This window comes from Talpa europaea (assembly GCF_964194135.1).
Source record: "Talpa europaea genome assembly, chromosome: 10".
Taxonomy (NCBI): Eukaryota; Metazoa; Chordata; class Mammalia; order Eulipotyphla; family Talpidae; genus Talpa; species Talpa europaea.
In genome coordinates, this window is record NC_140077.1 from 103,022,593 (window position 1) to 103,048,387 (window position 25,795).

Consider the following 25,795-nt stretch of genomic DNA (forward strand, 5'->3'; position numbering starts at 1 on the left):
GTGCAGCGGCCTGGCGAGCGCAGGGTGCTGGGCGGGGCCCGGCGCCACCTGGCCGGGCGGGGAGCGGCCCCCCGAGGCCTGCGCTGCTGCAGCTGGAGGGGGCTCGGCCCGGGTCTCGCTGCACGGAGACGTCTGCAGGCGCCTTTGTCAGTGATAGTCATGCTACCCATCATCGTTTGTTTTATCAAAGGCTATTAACTCTTCTGCGAGGGGAAGAATGACCTGAAAAAATGATTGCTCTTTGTAAATGAGCATTATTACTGTTTTTCTTTCTTTCGCTAACGTTGTAGGCTTTTTTTTTTCTTTTTTGGTGATGCTCTTAGTTATACTTTCATGCTTTCTATATTCTTGATAGTCTTTTAAATACATTATTGTAATGCATGTTATATCTTTTGAATGGCAGGTAGGAGAAAAGTAAGATTTCTATTTTAATTAGCAGCATTTTGTCATAATAACCTGTTGCAGTCATCCGTTCGCTCAAATGCTTAACAATGATTGTGGAGCTATTTTAGAACAACTTCAATTGGAATTTTCTTTTTTTTAAAAAATAAGCTCGTTGTGAAAATTTGATTATTTCTTTACAAAATCTGTTTACCTTTTAAGTGAAGATGTAGTTCAGCGTTCACATGAGATGCTTTGCTTGTCTTTGATGGGGGGAATTAAGTGTAGTAATAGGAGTACAGAAACATGCAAAAAAATATGATTTGTGTTTTGTATATTTCAGCCACCAACAGAGGTTGAACCATCTTTATCATTTATTAGACATTTTATAAAGGTAAACAGTAAAAAAGTAATATGTCTGATGAGGTTTTTAGCACAACTTTGGCCTATACGAAGAGTCCAAAAGTTACCAAAAGGACTTCTTTCCAGGTAAAGTATTTTAAATCATTTTTATTTTGAGTGATTTTCACCTGGTAGACTGTATTATTTAGGCTGCAGTATTACAACTCATCTTTGTGGCGGTAAGGCTAGCAGACTCGCTTCAAAACTAGGTTTTTAACCAAGTTAAAAGTTTAATCAGCTCTGACAAGTGAAATTGCAGCTTTAAATTGCTATTTTCATATAATTTTTTTTCAGTTTTTTTCCTGTTGTGACATAATGCCATTTACATTTGTCACTACATTTTAAGCTCGACCTCTAAATTTGTAGCACTGTTAACATCCATTACGGTAAAATGCTGAAATAAAAGATCCTAAAGATTGGAGTGTTTTCCAAAATGCCAGTTTATAGTGACTGCTGTCCATATTGAGCTCCTTGGTTAATTTGCTGGGTGGTGTCTGTCTCCTCCTGTAAGCTTTGTGAGGAGAGATTTGGGGGTCTTGTCTGTGATCTTCTGCCTTGGGTCTGAGGGCCAGAGTATGTTGCATTAAGGTAGGTTGAATGAAACGTAAAGTTGGAAGCAGCTGTTAACCTGTCATTCTTTGTTTAAAGGATGAATTTTAAACATGAGACCTCCATGTTTGGGTGGAAATTGATTTTAATTATCTCATTTCAGGATGAGCTAATAAAAGCAATTACAGCTCGCTCAGCCAGACAGAGGAGTTCTGAATACTCAGATGACTTTGACAGTGATGAGATTGGTATGTGAAAATACAGACAAGTAAACTTGTTTTGCTTTCTTAGTTCCATTTAATCGTCCCTCCAAAATAATCTCTTATGTAAACTAATACCTATGAATTCATTGGTTTTCATTTCTAACTTGAAAGTCACTCTTGATTTTTAAGAAGTAGGGTGATAGTCCTCGGTTGCTTCTGAATATATATATATATATATATATATATACACATTAATCAGCAATAGGTTAAATGTAAAAGGTAAAAAGCATTAGTGGTAAACCACACTGGAGACAGTCCACCTTTAAGATCAACCTTTGGGACCCCAGAGCTAGAACTAGACTCTAGTATACATTACAGTCACTTTTATAGTGCTTTTTATAAATCAGATTTCTTGGTTGTAATAGGAGTTCACTTTTTAAAACCCAGTGTATCAGTACTGATATGATTTAATTTTTCATTTGCATAAAGAAGTTAACATCTTAAATTTCATGAGTAAGCATATAGAATACTATTTGAAGTCCAGTGTTTTATACTTAAGCATTTGGTAGATGTTTCTCATTTTCTCCATAAAAATAATCAGAACAATAGTGAAATCATTGCTATGTAGTTAAATTAGCAGTCTTTATTACTCTTCTTGTAAAAAATCTAATATTCTGATATGGATGGGGTTGTTCCAAAATTTTCAAAGAAACAATAATTACCAAGTAACTTGTTAAATTCTTCCATCTACAAATGTTCTTGATTTTATTTGATGAAATTGCTTGCAAAGAGTAGTTTATCGTCCAAATCCAACCTAAATGTCCCATGGCTGATTGTTATTTTTAGGAACCTTTGGGTGACTTCTCTAAGAGCAAACAGTGCTTACACTGTCTTGCTGAATAAGTATATTTTAAGTAAATGAATAAAATTGAAATTTTTATTTCATAAATGCCAATTAAAAACTGCCTTAATTTGTTGCTTTCTAGAGCCACATTTTCTGCTTATTAAAAAAGATCCAAGTCAATGCATACTTTTAAATTCATTTCTAGTCTTCCAGGTAACCTTTGTGATTGATGTAGCCTTCAAAACTATAAAATAGACCATTGGAAATATTTTTTTCTTTTCCATTTTTCAGTTTCTTTAGGTGATTTTTCTGACACCTCAGCAGATGAAAATTCAGTTAAGAAAAAAGTGAATGATTTCTATATATCAGATGAAGAAAGAAATTCTCCAAAACTGTCTTTTTTGAAAACCAGGAAATCAAACAGTGACATAATGAAAAATGGGCTTTTACTCTCCAAAAATGAGGAGACGGTGCCTAATGGTCATGAAGACGTGATTGCGAATCCCACATCTGAACCTCAAAATAAAAACCAGGAAATTGAAAAGGAGAAACTTGAAATGAAGCCTAAACCTAGAATTCTTTCTATCAAAAGCACACCTTCAGGTAATTTTTTAGGGTATTGTAATTGCATTTCTTGGAAACATTATTTTAAAGTAATCCATCCCCAAATACCTTTAACGGGTAGGTAATAAATATTTAGGGAAAAAAATCAGACTGAACTTTTCACAGTTACAAATATAAACCAAATAATAGAACCACAGAGGAAGCTATAGTTCTGACGCGCCACTATGTGTGGGCCTCGCATCTTCTCTGGTCCTGAGTGAAGGGAGAGGATCTTCAGTGCACACCTGTGGTGCCAAGACGACTCCATCCTGCCTTGCCGAGGCCTGTGAGCTTCAGTTTTATTTTTAGGGACAGACTACAATGGCATACTTACTAATCCACCTCACATCCAGAGATTAGCGTTATGGCAACGTTGGAACTTGTCCTTAAATCAATTCTTTCCATAGTGTCATTTTTCCAGAAAGGGGAAGGGAGAGAGTTGTGTTGTTGCTGTTGGGTAAGCCTCCAGAGACTCTCCTTAAGAAAGCACTCTCTCCATCCCTTAGGAGCACCCACTAAGTTCAGTTTTCTGTGGAAGTTCCTGGTGTGATCTAAGATGACGGTAGTTTTCTCCACAGTGGTGCAAAGATGGAGTAGAACAGACACCAACCCCTCGGGGGTCCCCGGGCCACCACACTGGGCATAGAAGGTTAAGAGTTTGATGTCTTCCAGATTTCTGCCTTTTTCTTTTTTATATTAAAACACATTAGTTGATGGTAACCTTCATAAAAATCTCTTTCCTTTTTATCATCAGTAAACATTGTATTGGTACTATTCCATGCTTTGCATATTAGATATCACTGGTGATATTAGAGTGTTCAGACATGTGTTAGGAAATCACTTCTCCTCCTAACCCCCTACCTTCCCCCCAAGTCCCATTAACTTTCAAATCAGCAGAACAGGGAAAACTGGAAACAAATAACCCACTGCATAATAATTGTATGTGACCTCAGCAAATAGGGTAAGCCTTCCTGCCCTCATGAAGAAGATAAAACCTGTTCTTCCTGTCCTCCAGATCTGTTCTGAGGATACACTGAAGCATGTCATTAACTATAAAATTCTAAAAGAAAATGTAAGCATGAGGAATGATGAAATAATTCACTTGCTAAAAACATACCTTCCCCAGAGTACTAGATAGAATGAAAAATGGAGAAAGGAGAACATGATTGAACCTGATGGATACTCCTAGAGCTCACCATTTCCAAAAGTATAGTTTCCTTAGGTTAATAGAAAATTGTGAGCATATTACTCTGATAACAGCTAGATGTAAATAATTAGACCTTTACTGAGAGTGAGTACCTTTTTTGAAAATCTGTGACAAGTTATTGATAACATAAATAGAGAAGTAACTGTTTTAACCACAAGATGGCACCAAAATTCTAAATGCTATACCCAAATCCCCAATATTATATATTCAACCATTAGCCATTTGCAATTTACTGTATATAATGACAAAAATGCTAAAATAGGCAATCCTTGCCATTTGATTATAAAACAAAGTATTTCAAAAATACATTTTTTTTTTCCTTCTGAAAACTAGGCAATACTTCTAAAGCAGAATTTTGGTAGAAAATATATCAAAGTCTATACACCTGAGTTCCTCAGGCTAAAGAAAAAATATGGGGCTAGTGATCCTAAGACAGTGCCTGGCATATGGAGTCATTAAATATTTGAATATATCAGTGAACAAATGATTCATTCACGAGAGAAGGCAGGTAGTTCTTGAGTTGAGCTTTATCCTCTACTTTTTTGGACATAATTTTTTTTCTATTGGGTTTGGAACTTAACTTTTTCAAAGTGATCTGATACTGCTGAGTAATAATCTTCGCTATAAAAAATATTAGAAACTGAATGTTTTGTTCCTGCTTGTCTTTGTAGAAAGTACAGTAATCAGTAGCTTATTGAGCCAGGGACTAGTGATTTTGGAAAACAGTGTTTATGGGACATGTTGTTTTTATTTTAACATGTTTTATGTTAACATTTTATTTAATTTTGTTTTAACATGTATTTTAACATTTTATTTTAATTCAAATTATGAACCTTGGAGTCAAGCTGTTCCTGCTTTATCCTACAAACCAGCTTGTCAATATAAGTCTAAGATTTCTTTGTTCTTATTTTTATTCATCTGTAAACATGGGGATAATGGTTAACCCCCCCACTAGGGATATGCGTTGATTAAATGAAGTGCTTAGAAGTGCTTAGAAAATCTTGGGGTAAATTAAGTGCTCTACAAATCTTTTATTATTGACTTTACTATTTAGCCTTTGTTGGGAAATATTTGCTGTGAGGATACACAGAAGTATGTCATTAACTATAAAATTCTAAAAGACATGTAAGCATGAGGAATGATGAAAAATTCATTTGCTAAAATATGCCTCCCTAGGGTACTAGGAAGCAAATGATTTTATCCACATGTTTATTACAGAGTGTAATATATTTGACCCTGTTGCAATCACAACAGTGGTAACTAAGATTATGACAGTAGAAAAACACAGTACTAATCCTCCAAGACTATCTTAGTCAGTTTTGCTGCTGTAACAAAATACCACAGGGCAGGTGGCCCCATAAAAAACAGGAATCTATTTCTCACACTTTTGGAGGCTGGAAGTCTGAGACCAAAGTGCCCTTGCGACATGTGAGGATACAGTGAAAAGTTGGAGATCCCCTTGTATCCTCACATGTATCACGGGACCAGGAACTCCAGGGAGCTCCTGGAGCCTCTCTTTTATAAAATCACTAATCCCATTCATAAACCATGGGCTTTCATGACCTAATCGCCTCCCAAAGGCTTTGCCTTCTAGTTCATCACCTTTGGGCTTAGGATTTCAACATAAGCTTCGAAAAATATAAGCCTTCAAGCCATAGCAAAAAAATTATAATTTAGTGGCATGGTATACAAAAGGAGCAGCAAGATCACAGAAAAGTGGGCACCTGAGTTTACCCTGACCCCTTAGAGATCAGGGAAGGCTTCCTAGAGGAGATGCCACTAGTAGCAGTAACCATAACAGTAATAGTAGCTGTTGTCAGGATGCTTGGTTCAAATGACACAACTCACACACATTTCAGCAGGAAGGGGATTTATCTCCTTATATTGAGCACAGAGGTCAGAAGGCCTTGCTATGGGGATGATTAAGTTTACAGATTCAGGACTTTTAGGTCATCTGGATTCTCTCATTTCCTCTCTTCTACCTTCCCTTCCTGCCCTCTCAACCTCCTCCGGCCCATCATCTCCCTGGTTGCTCCATCCCTTGTCCTGTCTTTCTGTCATTGTCTCCTTATTGGATAACCCCTCACTTGGCCGAGGACAAGGGCACTCGTCTAGCCACATCCTTCAGTCCCATCGTGTTAAAGGAACATCCTCCAAACTCCAAACAGAAAAATACTGACCCCTTGACCATGCTCTTGGACAACAGAAATGAAGTTTCTGTGATCAGCTGGGGATGGGGGAGATACATGAAGGTGCTGTTATTAATCCACCAGACTTGCATGATGGAGCAGATGGGAAACTACCCCAAAAAAGAATGATAGAAAAACTGAAACAAAAGGAATGTTTATCTCAACTGCTCATGTTCATGGAGCACTTACCATGTGTCAGCCCTGTGCTGGGGACTTCACATTGTCTCAACTAAGTCCCACTGGCCCCTTAAGAATTCCTCACTATTTGCCACTATTTCCCATTTACCAATGGAAAAACCAAAAATGCAGACTTAAAAAGATTTGTATAAGGCTACAGTCCAGATAAGTATACAAGCCACGATTCAAATAGGAGATACCTAAAATAATCAAATTCAAGAAACAAAGTATGGATTGCCTAGGGTTGAGGGGAGGGGAAACCCTAATTCAACAGATATAAAGCTACAGTTGTACAATAAATAAGTTCTAGAATCTGCTGTACCTATAGTTAGCCAATAGCATTTGTGCCCTTAATTTGTTAAGAAACCTCTTGTTACATGTTCTCTTGACAATAAAAAATTTGACTTCATACCTTCTTTCAGGCATTATACAATGTTCTGCTTAAACTGAGGCTCGAAAGCAGTCATTTGTCAGAGGAGAAGCAGGAAGCGGACATTCTAGGCAGAGGGAGCAGCCTGGGTAAAGTATGGTAGCAGGAGGGATGATGGAATAGCTGCCAAGCAACTATCAGCCCAACCTCTCAGAAACAGGGTGGGGTGAGGGGGTGCCAGCATCCAGGGCAGAACAGATATGCAGGACCAACACCAGGAAAGACTTGTCTGTTCCAAGGCAAGTAAGTGTCTGTGCCATAGGATGGGATGATGGGGGGCCATCCAAGAAATTTGTGGAAAACAGCCGTGTGATCTGATTATAAATCGCAGAGGAGTAATCTAGAAAAGAGTGAATGAGAAGTTGACAGTGGGGACTTTGAAGGCAGGATAAACGAGAGATTTAGTTAAATAGAGTTGATAGCATTTGGTGGTGCTTTGGACACGGGGGAGAACAGCAGCAGAACCTGGGATGATTCTTGGATTTTGCATTCAGTATTGGGCGAAAGGTTAGGGCCTCACTAAAACTGGCAATGAAATAAATGTTCATGGAGACATCAGTTTGGTATGGTTGTGGAATATTCTAGCAGCTTTCACAACCCACTTACATAGAAGAAAGGTGTTCATTGATCCAGTTTTGAAAATTTATCAGAAGACTGCATTAGTAGACAAAGGAGAAATGAGTATGTCTAACATAAAATGTAGCTGAAAGGCCTATGGATAAAACTTGCATACAGAGTTTTAAGGGCTGGAAGTATAACTAGCAGTAGGTTTTTATTTTAAACTCTGAAGTGGTGGAAATAGTGACTGAGAAATTTGAATAACTCCTGGAGAAGTTTTACAGACTCAAGAATAGTAACTACCGAATCATCTAGTTCTTTGCACCTCCCTCTAGTCACAGCTAGCGCTTGACTGCAGAGACACCATCTTCATACTTGTAACAGCATTTACCTTTGACTTACAAGTTTCTTGGATTAGGATCATCTGCCTTCCCAAGCAGTAAAATCCTTGGCAGAGCCATTGTCTCTCGCCTGATTGTCTGTCTGATAATGTGCAGAGGGGCTGGTAACAGATACTCATAGCAACTGGCTTGGTTTTCTTTTGTGTGTGTGTCTAATTCTTTTGAATACTTAGAAGAGATCCTAAAGTTAGGCAGTTAATTTCTCATGAAACTAGGGTATTGAAGTCACTTCCAGAATGGCAGTTACTTTTGAACTGTGACTATGAACATGGCTTATTTGTGTCTCACTGAAGCTCTGTGAAGAGCAGGGTGCAGACTTCTTCTCCAGGACAGACAACCAAAGTGTGTGGGAAGGGGGTGGGGGGAATATGGTGGTGCCGTAGGGTGTAAATAGTTGAAGCCATAGTCAGCCTTACGGCATGTTATTTTTCAGTAGAAAACAGCTGCCTGGAAGCAGATAACCACTTAAAGCCTTCACCTCGACCAAGAAGCTTGTTGAAAAAGCACAATCAAAGGGAGGAGAAAGTTGGGCTGGAAGATAAAGAAACTGCCCTCCCTGAGGAATGTAAAGAACGGGAAGAATCAGAGGCACAGCCTGCACCTTTGCCCCCACCAAGGCTGAAAGGCAGACAGGTGGAAGCTGAGGAAAAAACATGCTCTCAAAACCTGGATCCTGAGGTTAGCACCGCAGCTCAGCTGCTGAATGGTCATCTTGAATTCGGGCCTTTGTTTCTGATTATGGGGGGACGGGGCAGGGAAGGGGGTAGAGAATGTCTAGGCACTGTGTGCATATGCTTTCCATATTCCCTTCAGCAACTGATGAGAAGCAATAGTAAGGCTTTGTTACTATATACCATTGAATCTAAAACTCCATCATTATTAAGATATAGCATTATTTTATAGACTGCTAAGAAAGAAGCAAACTGCCAATTAAGCAATGACACATAAGTAAGTGTTAAGAAGCATCCAATTTCAGAGATAGTAAAATGCAAAAGAGAAAAATCACCATTTGGAATCTATGCAATCCCATATGTCTTTAATTCTAAGAATTTATATTTTTATTTTCTTATTATTGAATTATATGATTTACGGTTGAGGACAGTAGTCAGAGTGCATGCATTTAGTTTTATTCACTCAGCAAAAGTATACTGAATATTCATGGAATATTCATGGCATTGTGTATATTCTTTGGGACACACATAATGGGATTAAATATAATCCTTCAAGACAATAGGATGACATTATCATGACATTCCACTTTATCTCTGATTTATAATTGGGTTTTCTGTCTTATTAAATCTTGATAGGCATCACTCAGTTTTATTAAACTTTTCAAAGAGTCAACTTTGTCTTTGTTCTCTATTATTTGCTTTCAATTTCACCTTTAATTTCTTTGGGTTTAATTTGCTTTAGTTTTAAGTTAGAAAAATTTTCCATTGATTTTAATTCTTTCATTTTTTTTTTCTATGAAACCATTGAAAGCTGTAACGGTCCCACTGTCCACGTCTTTAACAGCCCCTAATTTTTTTGCTACCTTTCACTTTCATTATCATTTCTTAAATATATTTCCATGTTCCCTTGTGATCTCTTTTTTGAACAATTGGTTTTGTGTCAGTTATTTAATTTCCAAATATTTGGATCTCTTCTAGATATGCTTTGATGTATTGACCTATAATTTAATTTCACTGTGGTTAAGAGTATACGTATGATATTATTTTAACATTATCCAAATTCTTAAGTTTTTTTTTTTTTTAATGGCCCAGCCTAAGTATATCTTGGGAGAATCCCATTTGCATTTACAAAGAATACATGTCCTACAGGCATTGGGTGTAAAGTTCTGTAATTTTACTTTGGTCAAGGTGTAGGTGTCATTCAGATCTCCATCCTCACTGAAGTGCTTCCTCAAATTGACATCTGCTCTTCCAGTCCTGAACTCTACCCTCAGGACTTCCCCCAGCACATTGAAGGGCAAAAGCTACTAACTTGCAAAGCCCTGGTGAATCTGTGCCCCTCATGGTCTACTCCAGTATTTCCACCCTCTGCCATTTTCCCAGGCAGTTTCTGTTACTTTTAACATGACATTTTCTTTACAACCATAAAAAAAGGGTAAATTGGAATTGTATTATTTAGGCAAAAAAAAAAAAAGATTTTGTATATTATTTCATCTCCTTGAGGCTAGATTACTGTTCTATTAAGATATTTACTTTAGACACACACACATGATTATTTTATTTCAGATATAATTTTCAGAATGTGAGGAAAACTCAAGCACATGTAATCTGTGAACTTTTCCTATCTAAAACTTTTAGATGTAGTTGTTTATTTGCTTTTTAAATTGCTTTCATTTGAACAGTTAGTAATACATAAAACTAAAGGCTTTTGTCTTCTGTCTTTATACTTTTTTAGAAAGGAGAATTGGAAAAAAGGCACCAAATCTTTGCCTTAAGTATTTATGAGATTTGACTGTAGGGCAGTAAGAGTTTGGAAAATTGCTAAAATCAAATATAGAAGGGGCAGTGAAAGAACTAGAGTAGTTCTGGTTAATGATCTAGACCCCTTTTAATGATCCAAATGTCAAGGCAAGAATATTGAAAGGAAAGAATACTAGCCTCCACTAGCTTGCTTTTGATGTTTCAGCAGCAAACTGCTGTTAATGCAGATTTGGGATTTATGAAATAGTCTTACTAATTATTTCCTTTCACAAATCATGAGAACTAAACTTACATGGTAAATACCTTTTTTTTAAAAAAAAAAAAAACAGGGCCCATGGTTAACACGTCCATCATCATCATCTCTTAAAGAAAGTCTTGAAGATTCCTTTTCACCAGGATCTGGAGAAAAAGCTTCTATACGAGGTAGTTGTATCTAATTTTTATATCTTATTTTTAAACTCTGTATGGCTTAGGATTCCATTTGTTAAAGAAAGGGTTTTTTACAGTTACAAGAAAAATATATGTATGCATTTGCATGAGTTTCAACTTACTGTGTAATTACTATACCATTCACTAACCCTGTGATTTCAAATTAAAGATTTCATGTAATCTTTCATTGCCTCATTTTCCCCAAATTATAATGAGACCTGTCTCATCAGGCTGGTGTGAACCCAGTCCAGGCAGAAGTAGTGATCACTATTGTAACCTTCCCATGCATGTGTGCCCCAGTATCTGCAGAGTCCTCACTTAAAGGTTCTTGGAAACTGCAACTTTAAAGAGAACATTGTATAACAAACTCAGGTCCTCAGGTATCGCTGGTTTCAACATGGGCCAGGACTCTTTTTTTTCTCATTAATGTGATAACAAAGCACACTGAACAAAACTACATTATTTGAGGACTTGCTGTCTATACAACATAAATTTTAGGTGCACTTTTAAAGTGAGAACTAAGCTGGAATTGAATCCAGGCACCACTGCATAAACAAATTAAGTAACCTCTCTGGGCCTGTATGTTAATGTTTAAAATAGAGGTAATAACAGTAAGTGATTTCCTGGGATGGTAGTGAGGATTAAATGACTTAATACTGGATGTCACACGCTGGCATGTGTGTACTGTGTACCATGGCAAGTGCATAGTAAATGTAAAAAGTGTGTCCTTAAAGCTGTTTCTTTCCTTGGTTCTCTGACATGGAGCTTTAAGAGAGCTAAAAGGCATGGCTTTCCTCGACGGGGGTGTATAACTAATATTTATTAAGTGCTTGCTTTATCATATAATTTTGTCATTTCACAGCTGACAAAAGCTGGTGTGGAGATATTGGGAAACACTCCCGGGGTCAGGGATGGAGCCATAATTCGAATCTTTGGCCCCAAAGTCTGTGTTCTTTTCATTGATTGGCAGCTCTAAAGAATCCCATGACACTTGGGATGGTGAGCACCCACCACATGTGAATGTATAATATGATTGTAAAGTCACTTGCCATCTAGCCTGCCTCAAAACAAGCTCCCCCAAAATGGCTGTAATGAAAGCAGTAGAATTAGAACTTTAACACCCCTGTTTGGTTTGGCAAATTAGGTTTGTCTAAGAGGAAGATGCTCATTGGGAAGAACACAGAACACACTGACTTCTTTCTCTTGAGCCTTCCAATGTATGGTAGAGTCAGAACAGAAGCAATTCCATAGAAGCAACACTGAATCCTCTCATGGCAGAGACCGAGCCTGTTCCTCGGGGCACTGAGAGGAAAAGCCCCTGCCTTTAGTGCCCTGGGTCGGTGCCAGCACTGCCTCTTAGCAGAGAGAGAACTGTCCAGAACCTGCCTCTGGTCCGAGTGGTGGCCCTGCCCAGATTGCGTGAATTCTGGCTTCTCGCTGGTCTCCACAGGGTGGCAGCTGTACTTCTAGTAAATTCAGCAGCACAGAAGTGCATGCTCCACTCATACAAAAACACGGGCTCTTGAGCAGAGCAGAGGCGGCCTCTCACCTGCTTTACACGTCAACATGTTTTCTTGCGTCTTTGACATAGGGTAGTTATTTCATCTGATTTACTAACAAGAAGTATGTTTATAAGTATTCAGTTTGTCAAATGCTAGAAGACTGAGTGGCCATATTCTCTTTCAGAGATCATTTTAGAAGCTTTATCAATTTATATGTGACCATTTTCATATTTTACTTTGTAAGAAAAAGGGATTACAGATAGGCCTCTTTTAGTGTAAAGCTAATAAATCTTAATTCAGAAGGGAGTTTTAATGCTGTGATTCTGTCTCAAAATAGATCAGAATGAAGAATTCAGTGAAACCCAAAATTCCTTGAAATCAAATGAAAATGAAGAGAATTCATTATTGGATGATGTTACTATTGCACTTGAGAAATCCAGTGAAAGTCAAGTGACTACTGATGACCTTGAAGAAGAAAAGAAGACTGAAGTGAATGTGAATGACGACGCAACAGCTGATGTCCCACGATTGCAGTCTCAGAGTATCTTAATATCCAACAGTGCAGCTGAATCCACAAAGGTATTTCATAAAATTATACCTCCTATAAACTACAGCTTAAAACTTGAAATAAAACTGAAATATTTTAACTTCTGTATTATATACTTCTGAGTCCTCTGTGGAAAACTCATTTGTTAATCATGGTAATATTTTGTCAAAAGATTCTTACTTAATTCAGTAGAATTTTAAGTTCAGGGATGGTTTGCAGTGAATATAAGCACAGTATTTCACTAGAAATTATGAGAAGTTTAAATCATAATATACTTTTTTCTAATAAATTGAATAAAAATTGAGTTACCTTTGGTTTACAGTATGGTCTGTTTACAAAACTGTCCAAGCTGCAGGAGCACAATTCACACCTGAGTATGTGTTGTCCATATCACAGCTACTACCTTAGTTCTGGTGCCTTTCACCACCAACAAACGGACCTCAATATTTTTAAATATCTCAGAAATACATTCCCATAAGTATAGAGGTTTCTCTAGGTCTTCATGGTATAAAAATGCAGCTATCTGAAACAGTTTGTGGATATCATTTGTAAAGATTTAAAACTGTTAATGAAAATCTTTAAGAAACATGTATCAACATCCATGCTTCTTTAAAGGGATGGGCAGGCTCATGATCAGGAATGTTATCATAACCTTGAGAACCAAATTTGTGGTGGTGTATGGGATTACTTGTCTCTACACTAAATTGCAGCAGAGTCCTATGCTTTATTTTTTTTTTAATTTATGGTATATTATTTTTAATCTTTATTTCTCCTGAAGTTAGTCTCTATCTCTTTTGTGTCAGTTAGCAGGAGAAAACAACAGTTCTAGCTGAAAATTGGTTGAACAGTAATTTTATAACAGAATATTTGCTTCAAATTAACATATATGGAGAGAATTCATTGAAAGATATTTGAGCTATATTGTCCTCAGCTACTTTCCTTTGAAAAAAACACTAATGACAAATTAGGGATGTGTTTACATCACTGCTAACACCCATCTGTCTTCCTTAAAAGGAAGAAGGGTATTCTGGTGTTTAAGAGAAGATCTTAGAACTGTCTAATAGAGGTAATTCTAAATTAGAATAAATTAGACTTTCATTCTATACTGAATGATCTTTCTTAAATATGAATCTAATCATTTCTCTGCTAAAGTCTCTGTTGGATTCTCATCATAAAACATAAATTCCTTTCTTCTTCGTAAAGATCTCACATGATTCTTCTCATACCACCTCATCTTTCCCCCTCCACACCATTCACTGTGTTTCAGTGTCCTTTAGCCTTTTACTTTTCTCAAAATTATCAAGCTCTTCCCCTTTTCAGGCTCTTAGCACTTCCTATTTCATTTATTCCATTGACCTTCACATGGCCACTTGCCATTCATCATTTGTGTTGCTCGGATGTGAGGGACCCCTCCTCCAGCACCTTCATCGAGTGGCCCTGACAACTGCACCCTAGTCCCCCTGTCACTGTTTATCTCCTTCATGAGACACATTTGTTTATGAGTTTATTATTGGTCACCCCCTCTCTAAAGTGATACCCTTAAGGGTGCATCTCTTATTTGTTCCCAGTGACTACTATACTTGATACTACTAGATACTTAAAAATAGTTTTCTAGCAGTTTTGCCTCTAAGTCTAGCTGTGATCATTACGGAGAGTAATCTATTTATGGCTTTGTCTATTTAATAGAAAACAATTGAAGATAGAAATATGAAGAATAAAAAGTCGACAAATAATAGAGCATCCAGTGCATCTGGCAGGTAATAAAGTTGTCAATATCCCTCATTTATGGGGTTTATATTCCAACGAAGCTGGTTTTAATGGAACAGCCTTAAAGTAAATTTAATTTGGTATTCCTTGATTTTCTCTCAATGTCTGTATCATGAGATAAATTACAGTAGTATTCTGCTGATTGTATTCTTACAAGAAAAATAACTGATTAGGGATTCCCCATGCCCCGCCCTGCTCCCAGGGTAGTGTCTCCTTCCCCTGTTTTACCTGAGACACTTGATGAAAAGCCATCATAAAGCTGCAGTCCAACAGCTACCTCTCTATTACATGTCATTTTCTAGCACGTAAAAATCTGTGCTTAAAGTCTTGAGGTCCTGTGGACTAAGCTGGTTTATTAAAATAAGAATCTATATAGTCACAGCAACACTGATCATAATGAATGCCTAACCCATAAATATTTATCAAAACCTTCTGAATCTTTTAAATTATCATTAACCAAATGATCATGGACAAAATAGAACAGGGGTCAGCAGACTTTTTCTGTAAATTGCTAGTCAGAACATTTTGTCAACTTGAAGGCCCTGCGTTCTCTATTGTTGTAATAACTCAGTTCTGCTATTGTAGCAAGAAAGGAGCAAGGCAATATGTAAATGAGTGAATCTGACTCCAGTACAATGAACTTTACTTACCAAAAGCAGATGGTGCATCAGATTTTCCCTCTAGCCGCTGGAAGCAAGGATACTGTTCTGACTTTATGTTTAGACTGGTTTATGTAACAATATGATACAAGAAAGCATTAAAACAGTTCATGTTTCTTAAAAATATCCTAACTACAAATACCTGAAAAGAGAAATCTCTCTGAAGCTATAAAACTTAGTTATAAAATTTAAATTATGTTGAATGGGGCTCTTTGTGTACTAAGACTGTAACTCTTTCAAAGTAACTATAATTTATTAAGTTATATGTCATCTTCAAATACAAAGTTGGATCTTTGGTCTCACAAGTGAAGTTGTAATATTTGGTCTCACAAGTGAAGTTGTAATATTTCATCCAGATTCTTTTGGGTCTTTTCAGATTAATGACCTCAGAGTTTTTAAAGAAACCTAGTTCTATAAGGAGAATTTCCTCGGCAACTACCTCTTCTCACTACTTAGGGACTTTGAAAGTCTTGGACCAAAAACCCTCACGGAAACAGAGCATAGAACCTGACAAAGCAGATAGCATAAGGGCAGCAGTTTACCAGGTAAAAAGAAAACATTTTTTAAAATTAGAAAAATAAATCACATGCATAAGGCTACCTGTTTGTCATGGAATAAAATGTTCTGGCCAGAAATGGTTTAATAGTTTAATTAATTGGAAATGATTTTCCTTCATAATATGTGAGCAATCCAAGGCTTTCTCTACTAAATCATTTCCTCCCAAGGTTTGGTTAGCTGATCATAATTGTCTTTAAAGAAATAAAATATGGGGCCTCCCAAATGGCCTACAGGTTAAGTCTCAGCGCTACCACAACGATGGCCCTCTGTGGTGGCCTGAGTTTGATCCTAGGCCAGAGAGCTGCCCACATGACACAGCAGACCCCTCCTGTCTTGCCCGCTGCTCCCCTCAGCAGTGTATTTCAGTCAGTCTGCCTGTTCTGCTCCCCACTCTGTCTCTGGTGAATCCTCTTACCCCCATACTTCTGGCCTACACCCCAGTTCTTCTATACAAAAATAAATAAAATCTTTTAAAAATAAATACAATATTCCATGGCAATTCATAAAACATACCCAAAGCAAAAATGATGTTGTCTCTATATTGATACTTTTTAAACTTTATATTGTTATGAACAGAGAGTTTATAAAATTTTATCTTCCTGAGACTTTATATTTGGATTAGGCTTACACAGAAAAAGATTTTTCTAACTTTTTTCACAATTCTAAGAGTTCTTTATTCCTCTTGTTTGTTATACAGACTAAGTATATTTTAGAAAATTATGCATGTGAATTTCAAAGAATGTTAATATATATAGCTGTCATGTGTAGTTTATCAGAATATTATCAGAAAAAGAAAAATGATACTAGTTTATATAGAATTTATAAATTACCTGTTTTGGTGTTTTAGTTTTTAGTCACCTATTTTACTAACAAGAATTCTAAGTCATTTGGGAAACTTTGACTATCATATATTTATTTTTCTCACAGGAATGGTTAGAAAAGAAAAATGTATATTTACATGAAATGCACAGAATTAAAAGGATTGAAAGTGAAAACTTAAGGATCCAAAATGAACAGGTATTCTGAAGCATAAAAGTGAAAAATATTCTAGATTTTTGTCAGTAAACTATCTCTGAATATTTAATATCTCTAAATCAACTGCTTTTTAAATAACATCATACGTTGTCTATACGTGAATTGATTTCTGTTTTATTTCTTTGGTACTTTATATATTTTTAGTCTGTAGTAAATATAACCATTTTACATAAAAATACTAACACTGACTTTTCTTAATGTATAGAATGACTGGTACTCTTAATTAGGTACTACTAATTTACTGCTTGGGAATAGTTACCTACTTCACTCTAAAATTTGGTGTCAGTCTTGCAGCTCAAAAACATGGGAGTTTCCCACTCTGTTTCTCTCTAATCGCTCTTGAATTTCATATCACTATCTACACTCTTGACAGGTATATTTCCAACTGATTGGAGCTGGACTCTTGTTTCAACCCCTCCTGTGTTCCATCTCTACCCCAACTCCCTGCTTTTAGATGACAACATGTCCAGTGCTTTTCCATTTTCTAACTAAAATCCCTGAAAAAAAGCACTTTCATTGTGCTGTTTCGTTTTGTTTTATTTTAATGTTAATAAATATGTAACATTCATTTATATCTCTGCATATCAAATTCACTTCAGTATTTAATGGCTTCCCTTAATAACCAAAAAACAGTTTGTTTCTATCTTTAAAATATTTTCCTAATGTCAGAATAGTTTTGAAATGCAGGTACAGCGAATACGAATATAATTAAATATCTCAAAATATATTTAGTCCCTTTATAAAGTTGATAATGCCTGCCACAGTACTTTTTTGTTGTTGTTGTTTTTTAATATTTTATTTTATATAATTCTTACATTATTGCTTCTTGGCCTTTTGGCTAAGATCAAGTATAATTCTTACATCATTTTTCTTTTTTGCACAATGTATGCATTTTCATTTTGGTTATATTCCCCATACAATTGCATCCCCCCTTATTTTGACCCTAATCCTTCCTCTTCCTGCCCCTCTTCCCCTGCAGTGTGTCTCTGGTTTATAGTTGCTTGTTGATTTTGATTTTTACTTTGTAGTAATTAGTCTTTTTCCTGGTCCCTTATTTAAGTTTTCTAAATTCCTGCTATGAGTGAGACCATCCAGTATTTTTCTTTTTCTTTCTGACTTATTTCGCTGAGCATGATCCCTTCCAGCTCCATCCATGTTGCTGCAAACTGCATGTTTTTATCTTTTTTGATTGCTTAGTAATATTCCATTGTGTCTATGTTCAAGACTTGTTTCCCAAACATATTGTACTGTGTGGAGCAGCCACCAGGGGGCGCCTGCCCCCACCTATGTACAGGGCACACCACAACGTAGTGACTTGAGGCAGTGATTTTACTTCTAAATTATGTTATCTCCATAATAAGGCTTTATATCTTATGCAGTATTTTAAGGCAAATATAGACTATTAAGGATTTTAGATTAAAGTAATAAGATACTTGCTACAACTCCCTGCATCTTTTCCAATGCGCACGCGTGCTCCACATTGTGAAGATATTCACAGTGAGAATTTCATGCTTTGATGTCAGTCAAAACTCAGGCGTAAACCAAATATGGGGCTGATTTGTGTGACTTGGTCAATCTTGCAAGTTAAGCTTACTCTGACTTAAACTTTCCTGTTATTTTCCTTTTACTGAAATATTTTATTATGAACATTTGAAAGTACCACTCCGTTGTGACAGTTTGTTTTGATAACATTTGTTTAGTACACTTCAAAAAAAAAATTGACTTCCTTCCCATGAATAGAGGTACAGACGTGTCCAGTAAATGCTTTTAGAAAAGAAAATTCTAAATGGCAATGAATAATTCAGCCTTTTTTTATAAATTATATTTTCTAAAGCATTGTAAATATATTATTAGCTTTGAAACTTAATGCCTGTATAGGGTGATCAAGGGAATTAAAGACAAATGTACGTGTATATACTTGTAACTATCTGTATTTACCTATTTATTTAGACTTACAGATCTGTTTTTTTCTCCAAAATAGAAAAGAGCTGCTAAGAGAGAAGAGGCATTAGCATCATTTGAGGCTTGGAAGGCTATGAAAGAAAAGGAAGCAAAGAAAATAGCTGCAAAAAAAAGGCTCGAGGAAAAAAACAAGAAGAAAACTGAAGAAGAAAATGCCGCTCGGAAAGGAGAGGCGCTCCAAGTACTTCTGGCTTTGCTGACCTTTCCTAATTATTGTTTAATATTTGGGATCAAAATTAGTAATTGCTTGTAAATTATGTTATCTCCATAATAAGACTTTATGTCTTGTGCAGTATTTTAAGGCCAATATAGAATATTGAGGATTTTAGATTGAAGTAAAGTAATAAGGTACTTATTACTGTATCCTTGCTTCTTTTAGAATAAAAGAATAAATAAATAAAATCATTCTGAACTTTTTCAGGCTTTTGAAAAATGGAAAGAGAAAAAGATGGAATATCTTAAGGAGAAAAATAAAAAGGAGAGAGAATATGAAAGAGCAAAGAAACAGAAAGAGGAGGAAACTGTTGCTGAGAAAAGGAAAGATAACTTAACTGCTGTGGAGAAATGGTAATCCAAAATAACAAATATTTCGATAGATTTTAAATGAATCCCACTAGCTTTTTTAAAATTTATTTACTTGAAACTTATAAATGCATCTCAACCTCATTATTGCAAAGATATATTCGGGACTCTTTATATTCCCCTTTAACTTTCCAGTGTTTTATATTATCTTACATAGGAATGAAAAAAAAGAAGCTTTTTTCAAAGAAAAAGAAAAGGAGAAAATAAATGAGAAAAGAAAGGAAGAACTGAAAAGAGCTGAGAAAAAAGATAAAGATAAACAAGCTATTGACGAATATGAAAAATGGCTGGTAGGTATTGTTTGTTAATGCACATATTTCTTTTTAGTGCATTTTTTGGGTGACTTTTCTGTCCCTAATTCCACTTCCGTTTGTCTTATTTTTACCTGGAAGCTGCCTTGATAAATCCATTCACTCCTCCATCTAGCATAGATTCTTTGATTTACTCGTTTCTGTGAATAGGTCTACAGTTCCCTAAGGCACTCAGGCTTAAGACTTCAGTCACAATGTTCTTCCCACATATATATCCACATGGAGTCCCCCCCTGTCATGCCCGTTCTTCCTTGCCAGTTATTCCCACATCTAAAACCATGGCAAGCTGACAGTTGTGTTAGTGACAGCAGCCAGATTATTTTAGGTAGAACCTTGGTCATGACTTACAACGACATTGAATTTAATGGTGAGAAAATGAATGCACTTTCGTGTCTTTTAATCTTTCTGATGATCTCAAGGAGACAGTCTTGTGTAGGTGTTTTGTAATATCTTCTATTTTAAAATCAATATAAATAAATGTGTTTTGTTAACTTTTGAATAAGCAGTGCCTCCATATTAATAGATACTTTATATGAGTAGGTGATACGTGCACAAGAATGGTTAACAGATGTCCATGATGCAACCATCAAAAAGTGTAAGAAAGATGTTTCTGTGGGGCTTAGGATCCTATGGGGTTTCTTTCATCAGGGTTTCTTATCAGACTTTATTTGAACTCATGCCATCCTGCTACATTAGAAAATGCAATCTGGGAATTTTGTGGTTGTGTTTCTTTGGCTGAGACTGAGCCTGGACATCTTTTCATTTGTCTGGGGGCCACTTGTATTTTTTCCTTCATCTAAAGCATCAATTCATAGACTTTGTACTATACATTTCTCTATGGTCTTCTTCTGATTTATAATGATTCTTGTTTTAATGTACTCTATTAGCCTATCATTTTTGATATGGTTTACAAGTGTATTTCCCATTATATTGGTGGCCTCTCAACTTTTCTTATAGGATTTTATGCCAAGAAGAATCAAATTTTAGTTTGAGGTATCAAATTTATCAATCTTTTTTCTTCTGGTTTCTGATTTTCAGGCATAGTTGAAAATACTCTCTCCATAATTTGAGGTTGAACAAAGTATGCCTGCTTTTCTTCTAATAGCTTTATGTTTTCAGTGTCTTAACATTTGATCTACTTATAATTTATCTTGATGTATGGTGAGAAATATGACTCCAACTTTATTATTTCCAAATGCATCTTTTATAAGATAGCCTATCTTCACCCTCTAATTTGAGATACTGCTTTTATTTATATATTCCTGCACCTGTGGGATCTCTTTCTTGATTTTCTGCCCCATTGGTCATTGTCATTGTGCATGTTCCATTACCACAGTTTCACTGTTGAAGCTTCACATCTGCTGAGGTTAATCTCCCCCAGTAGGCCTTCTAAAATATTCCTGACTATTGTTTCTTTGTTCACATAATGTCTAGAATCAAAAGTAGCTAGAGAGAGACAAATGGTACCCAAAGAAGATTATTTTAAAGACAGGATAAAAAAGTAAAACATTTAGAAATAAACTTAAGAAATGTGCAAGACCAATATGAAGAAAACTTTAGAGCATTCCTGAAGGATACTAATGAAGACTTGAAAGCATGGAACACAATTGCTCTTGGATAGAATCGCCTAATCTTATGATGATGTTATAAAAATGTTAACTTTCCTGAATTAATTACAAATTTAAATGCAATCCTAATAAAAATGCCAACAGAGTTCATTCTTGTTTATTTGTTGACTTTAGTACTGCCATATACTAAATCCATGCAAAGAAATAGTAATAAAATAAGGTGATCAAAATTTGTTCAATGATTTGAATGAGGAAGGTAGTAATATTTTGTGGTAACTTCCTTGGGGTAAACTCTCAAATATTGTTTGTTCTAAGAAAAAATAAAGGTCTTCTTCTATTAGGAGTCTGTATATTGACTCTGCTAGAAAAACTTAGAGTAATTCATGTGTTTCAGTTTTCTGTTTGATTTTCACATTCTCTTGAAAATAAGATAGAATTTCCTACATGACTAAATCATAGCTCCTTTTTGTTTTAAGATAGTATTTGTCACTTCCTTATTCTAATCAGTCCTCTGGAGGCCAGCACTTCATCAGCCAGACTTAAGACAAAATAACTTATTTTGATATGTAGTATAACCTCTACAAATAGGCTGCTGTTTATAAAAACACCATATACAATATGTTATGGATCTAGTCCCCATAATACCAACTTCTTATTGAAATATCTTTGCAAATAGAATGGAAAAAACTTCCATATATAGTAGTTACATTTCAAAATTTTGATATTCATCCTGGCTTGGCTCATGAACATCTGATGGATAATTGTTTTAGGGGAAATGTGTAGCCAAAGATCAGGTTAGAATGTCTTCTTCATGCTGGTTCCCAGATTAATTCATAGTTATTTTTAATAAGAAAATGAGCAAAAGATTCTATCTTCAATAGACAACAGAAGTACTTTACAAGCTTCTTCTAATTATTAAAATGACATTGATGCACGTTAATTGATATAAAGGTTGAAAATTAATTGCCTCTCCTGGCTTTTTAGCAGCCTGCCAGTAAGATCAAACTAGTTTAAGTTTCTCTCTGTTCCTGTTAAATTAATGCACAAAAGAGGTTGTTCAGTCAGCTTCTATGGACACAGTCCAGTCACTGTCTTCCCACAGCGGAGCTGCCTAGTCTGCCTTCTCTCGAATACCAAAATGATTGACAGATTCAATGACAGTTTTTTTCAATTAGGTTTCTGAAATTAGGGTCCTGCTTTAATAGGAGTAGCAAATATGCAAACATTCTCAGATGGAGCTATGTCCATAATACCTTTGTCATATGTGAATCATTGCATGCTAATAAAACCGTGCATTATCATGTTCTCCTTGTCACATTGATCCACTCCACATATGTACTGATAAAAAGGTGTGGACATCTAATAGCTTAACAAAACATGCTCCTCCCAAGCCATCCAGACTGCGGGAGAACAGTGTTGTCCAAGTGTCTGGTACCCCTGCTCTTTGGGGAAATCATCAGTATGAGAAAAGTACCAGAGTTTGCAAGACTTAAAAGAAATGGAGAGAGAATCCAAGCTGTAGGATGGGAAGGTCAAGTGCTGTTAAATCTTCAAGTATTCCTAGATTATCATTTAGATTTCATATTCACCCTCAGACCCTTAACCATCTCTTTGAAAGGAGCTGATGCAGAGGAACAAAATAATTCTAAAATCTATGTGCTATAATAAAAATGTGAGACTATGGAAGAGGCTATTTCCCAAATAAAATGAAGTAGAACTATTCATATCAAACAATAAAATTTAATTTGCCTGCCTACTCCTGTGAGTCACTGTTCTTTTAACCTGGGTAATTCCCATCACAGACTGTCCTCTCTGCCAGAAGTGTGTCTCTTCTCCCCCATGTAAGTCATCAGTGACTTCTCCTACCAGCCTGTCTCTCTCTGAAATGACTTTCCTTAGCTCCACTTTCCTTTGCAAAGAAGTAGTTCTCCCTGTCATTCTTTATCAGTCACCACAGTTTGTTTTTTTTTTTTAAGATTTATTTCATCTATTTATACATACAAGAGCTGGGGTGTAAGCCAGAGGTGGGTGGGGGGGGGGGGGCGGTGAGAGGATTCACCAGAGACAAAGTGGGGAGCAGAATAGGCAGATGGACTGAAATACACTGCTGAGGGGAGCAGCAGGTGAGAAAGGAGAGTTCTGCTGTGCTATGTGGTTAGCTCCCTGACTGTGGATGGAACTCATGCTGCAGTGGCTGCTGCTAGCTTCATTGTGCTGACACTTAACCCCTTGTACCACCAGGGAGGCCCCACCACAGTTTGTTTTTATGTTGCATAGAAATTCATACAATTTGGAATGATCTGTTGCTTACTTGTTATGAACAGTTCATTTTGAAAGTTTTCTGAGGGGCAGGGGCTCTATGTGTTTGGATTTTATAATTGCTTTGTGCAGGGTCCCAAGTGCCCTGCTCTACCCAGAGAAGGAGCTCAGTACCTACAGTTGGATGAATTAACACAAATCAAAGCAGTGTAGTACCAGGAGAATAATAGATCCTCAAAGCCTGACACATCAAAGAACTTACCATGCAATAAAGCAACTGGAATTAATGGATACAAATGAGAGTATTTGTATAACACTTGGTTATAAAATCACTTCAAAGAATTACCTTACAGTCATAGAAATTCCAAAGAAAGTGTTAAATATGCCAAGCAATAAAGAACAGAAAGAAAATTTATTATTTAGCAAGTCTCATGGGGATTAACGGTTCTTCTCAACCTAAAAGTACAATATAGGAAATCATAAAGGAAATTAGGTCAAATTTAAGGCATTAGTACATTATAATGAAAGGTCAGTGTAGTGCTGACTGCAGGGGATATTCTTACTGCTCTTTGGAGAATAATCGCCATTGTCCAGAAAGCCAAGTGTCTGCACACCCTACAATCAACGATTTCCCTCCTAGGCCTAGAGATAGAAAGGAGGGCCCGGTCCGTGTGCATAAGGGATCGGTGGTGTTTAGCACACTGTTGTCTTTGATAGGAAAAAAAAAAAATGAGAACATCATGTCTTCAATAAAAAGGATCACAAATTGTGATATGCTTATGTGCCAGGATTCTGAACCAGAGCTTGAGCTCGCTTGATACAGACGGAACTGTGAAATATGAATTTTAAAAAGGAAGCTGCACAAGATTATAGCATGATGCTTTTTGGTATGAATTCTAAAAATCTGCAAAACAAAATTACTTGTGGTTTGGGGATGAATGCATAGGCAACAAAAGCACTAGGAGGTGCACTGAAATGTGCATCAAATTCAGAGCATGTTCCTGGGTGGGGTGTAGACATGGGGGGCAGTAGACATGGGGCTCCAAAAGGCCTGGTCCTTCTCTTTGATAAGCAGATAGCAGCGGGGCACGGATTTTGATTTTATGCTTTAAGCAGTACTCTGTGGCTGAAATGCTTCTTACTACTTTTTCTTGTAAAAACTAAGCACTAAAAAACATAATATAAATAAAATGTTTGAGGCAAAGATAATAAATGCATGGAATATAAGCAAGTTGCTAAAAAATATAAAGGCATCAACCTGATCAGTTAGATGAGCCAAATAACCAGAAAATTCACAAAAAAGACTAAAAATGGAAAATGTACTCAAGCTCAGGAATAAAGAGAAACATGAAACTCCATTTTCAACTATTGGTGATAAATTTGAGGCAGCTGTATTGCCAGTGCATATTCAGTCTTTGCAGCCAATATATTTACTTCTTAAAATCTGCTCTTAAAAAGTCATCACTAAATTCTAGTAATTATTCTTTTCATTTATGGAACTGTAGATCTCTTTTCCCTGTTTCACATAATTTTTAAACATACTTAATATAAAAATATAAGTGAGCATTAATGCTTGTTGGCAGAATACATATAAATTAGCAATATTCCCTGGATGCTCTTTCTTTATAATCAACTAAACTAGGAAATAACATTTGAACATCTTTTTCTGGATTATTTTCTTATTCAACAAGCAACTTATTTTGGAAATAATGTTCATATATGTATATAAATTTATGGTGTTCTGTTTTATCTTTAGGAAAAGAAAGAAAGGAAGGAAAGAATTGAAAGAAAACAAAAGAAACGGAATTCCTTTCTTGAAAACGAGGCACTACCTCCGTGGAACCCTCCAAGCAGAACTGTGTTCTCAAGGGTCTTTTGATAACTCTTCATTTTTACATTATTTAGTTATCAATTCACCAATTTTAGCCATGGGTATAAAACTATTCATTCAATTATTACAGTTAGAAGAGTCAATCATAATCGCATGTCAGCACTTCTGCTGACATTGAAAAAGATATATTTAAGTTAATCATTCAAGCCTTTTTTGAGCTATAGATAAACTGCCTCAAATGAAAACTACTAGATTGCTCTTCACATTACAATTAATAACCCTCTATCATATCCTGATCATTCTTAAAACAGATGACCCATGATCCTTCCCGCTAAGTTGTATGTGTTATTTAAGTATGTTTATTTCCAATAAGGAAGTTGAAAGTCTACCAAGGTACCATAATCATACA

At 36.1% G+C, this 25,795-nt stretch overlaps 1 protein-coding gene across 1 annotated transcript; it reads left to right on the forward strand.

The window, feature by feature from the left end:
* Positions 1-795: 795 nt before the first annotated feature.
* On the forward strand, positions 796-25,434 carry MAP9 (microtubule associated protein 9; the record flags this gene model as incomplete). The annotated part of the gene is made up of 13 exons (XM_084245154.1): positions 796-870; positions 1,496-1,580; positions 2,671-2,982; positions 8,378-8,622; positions 10,706-10,799; positions 12,645-12,886; positions 14,541-14,611; positions 15,657-15,825; positions 16,766-16,855; positions 18,855-19,016; positions 19,257-19,402; positions 19,575-19,707; positions 25,312-25,434. The coding sequence occupies 13 exons, from the start codon at positions 796-798 to the stop codon at positions 25,432-25,434; spliced, it is 1,947 nt and encodes a 648-aa protein (XP_084101280.1).
* Positions 25,435-25,795: the final 361 nt, after the last annotated feature.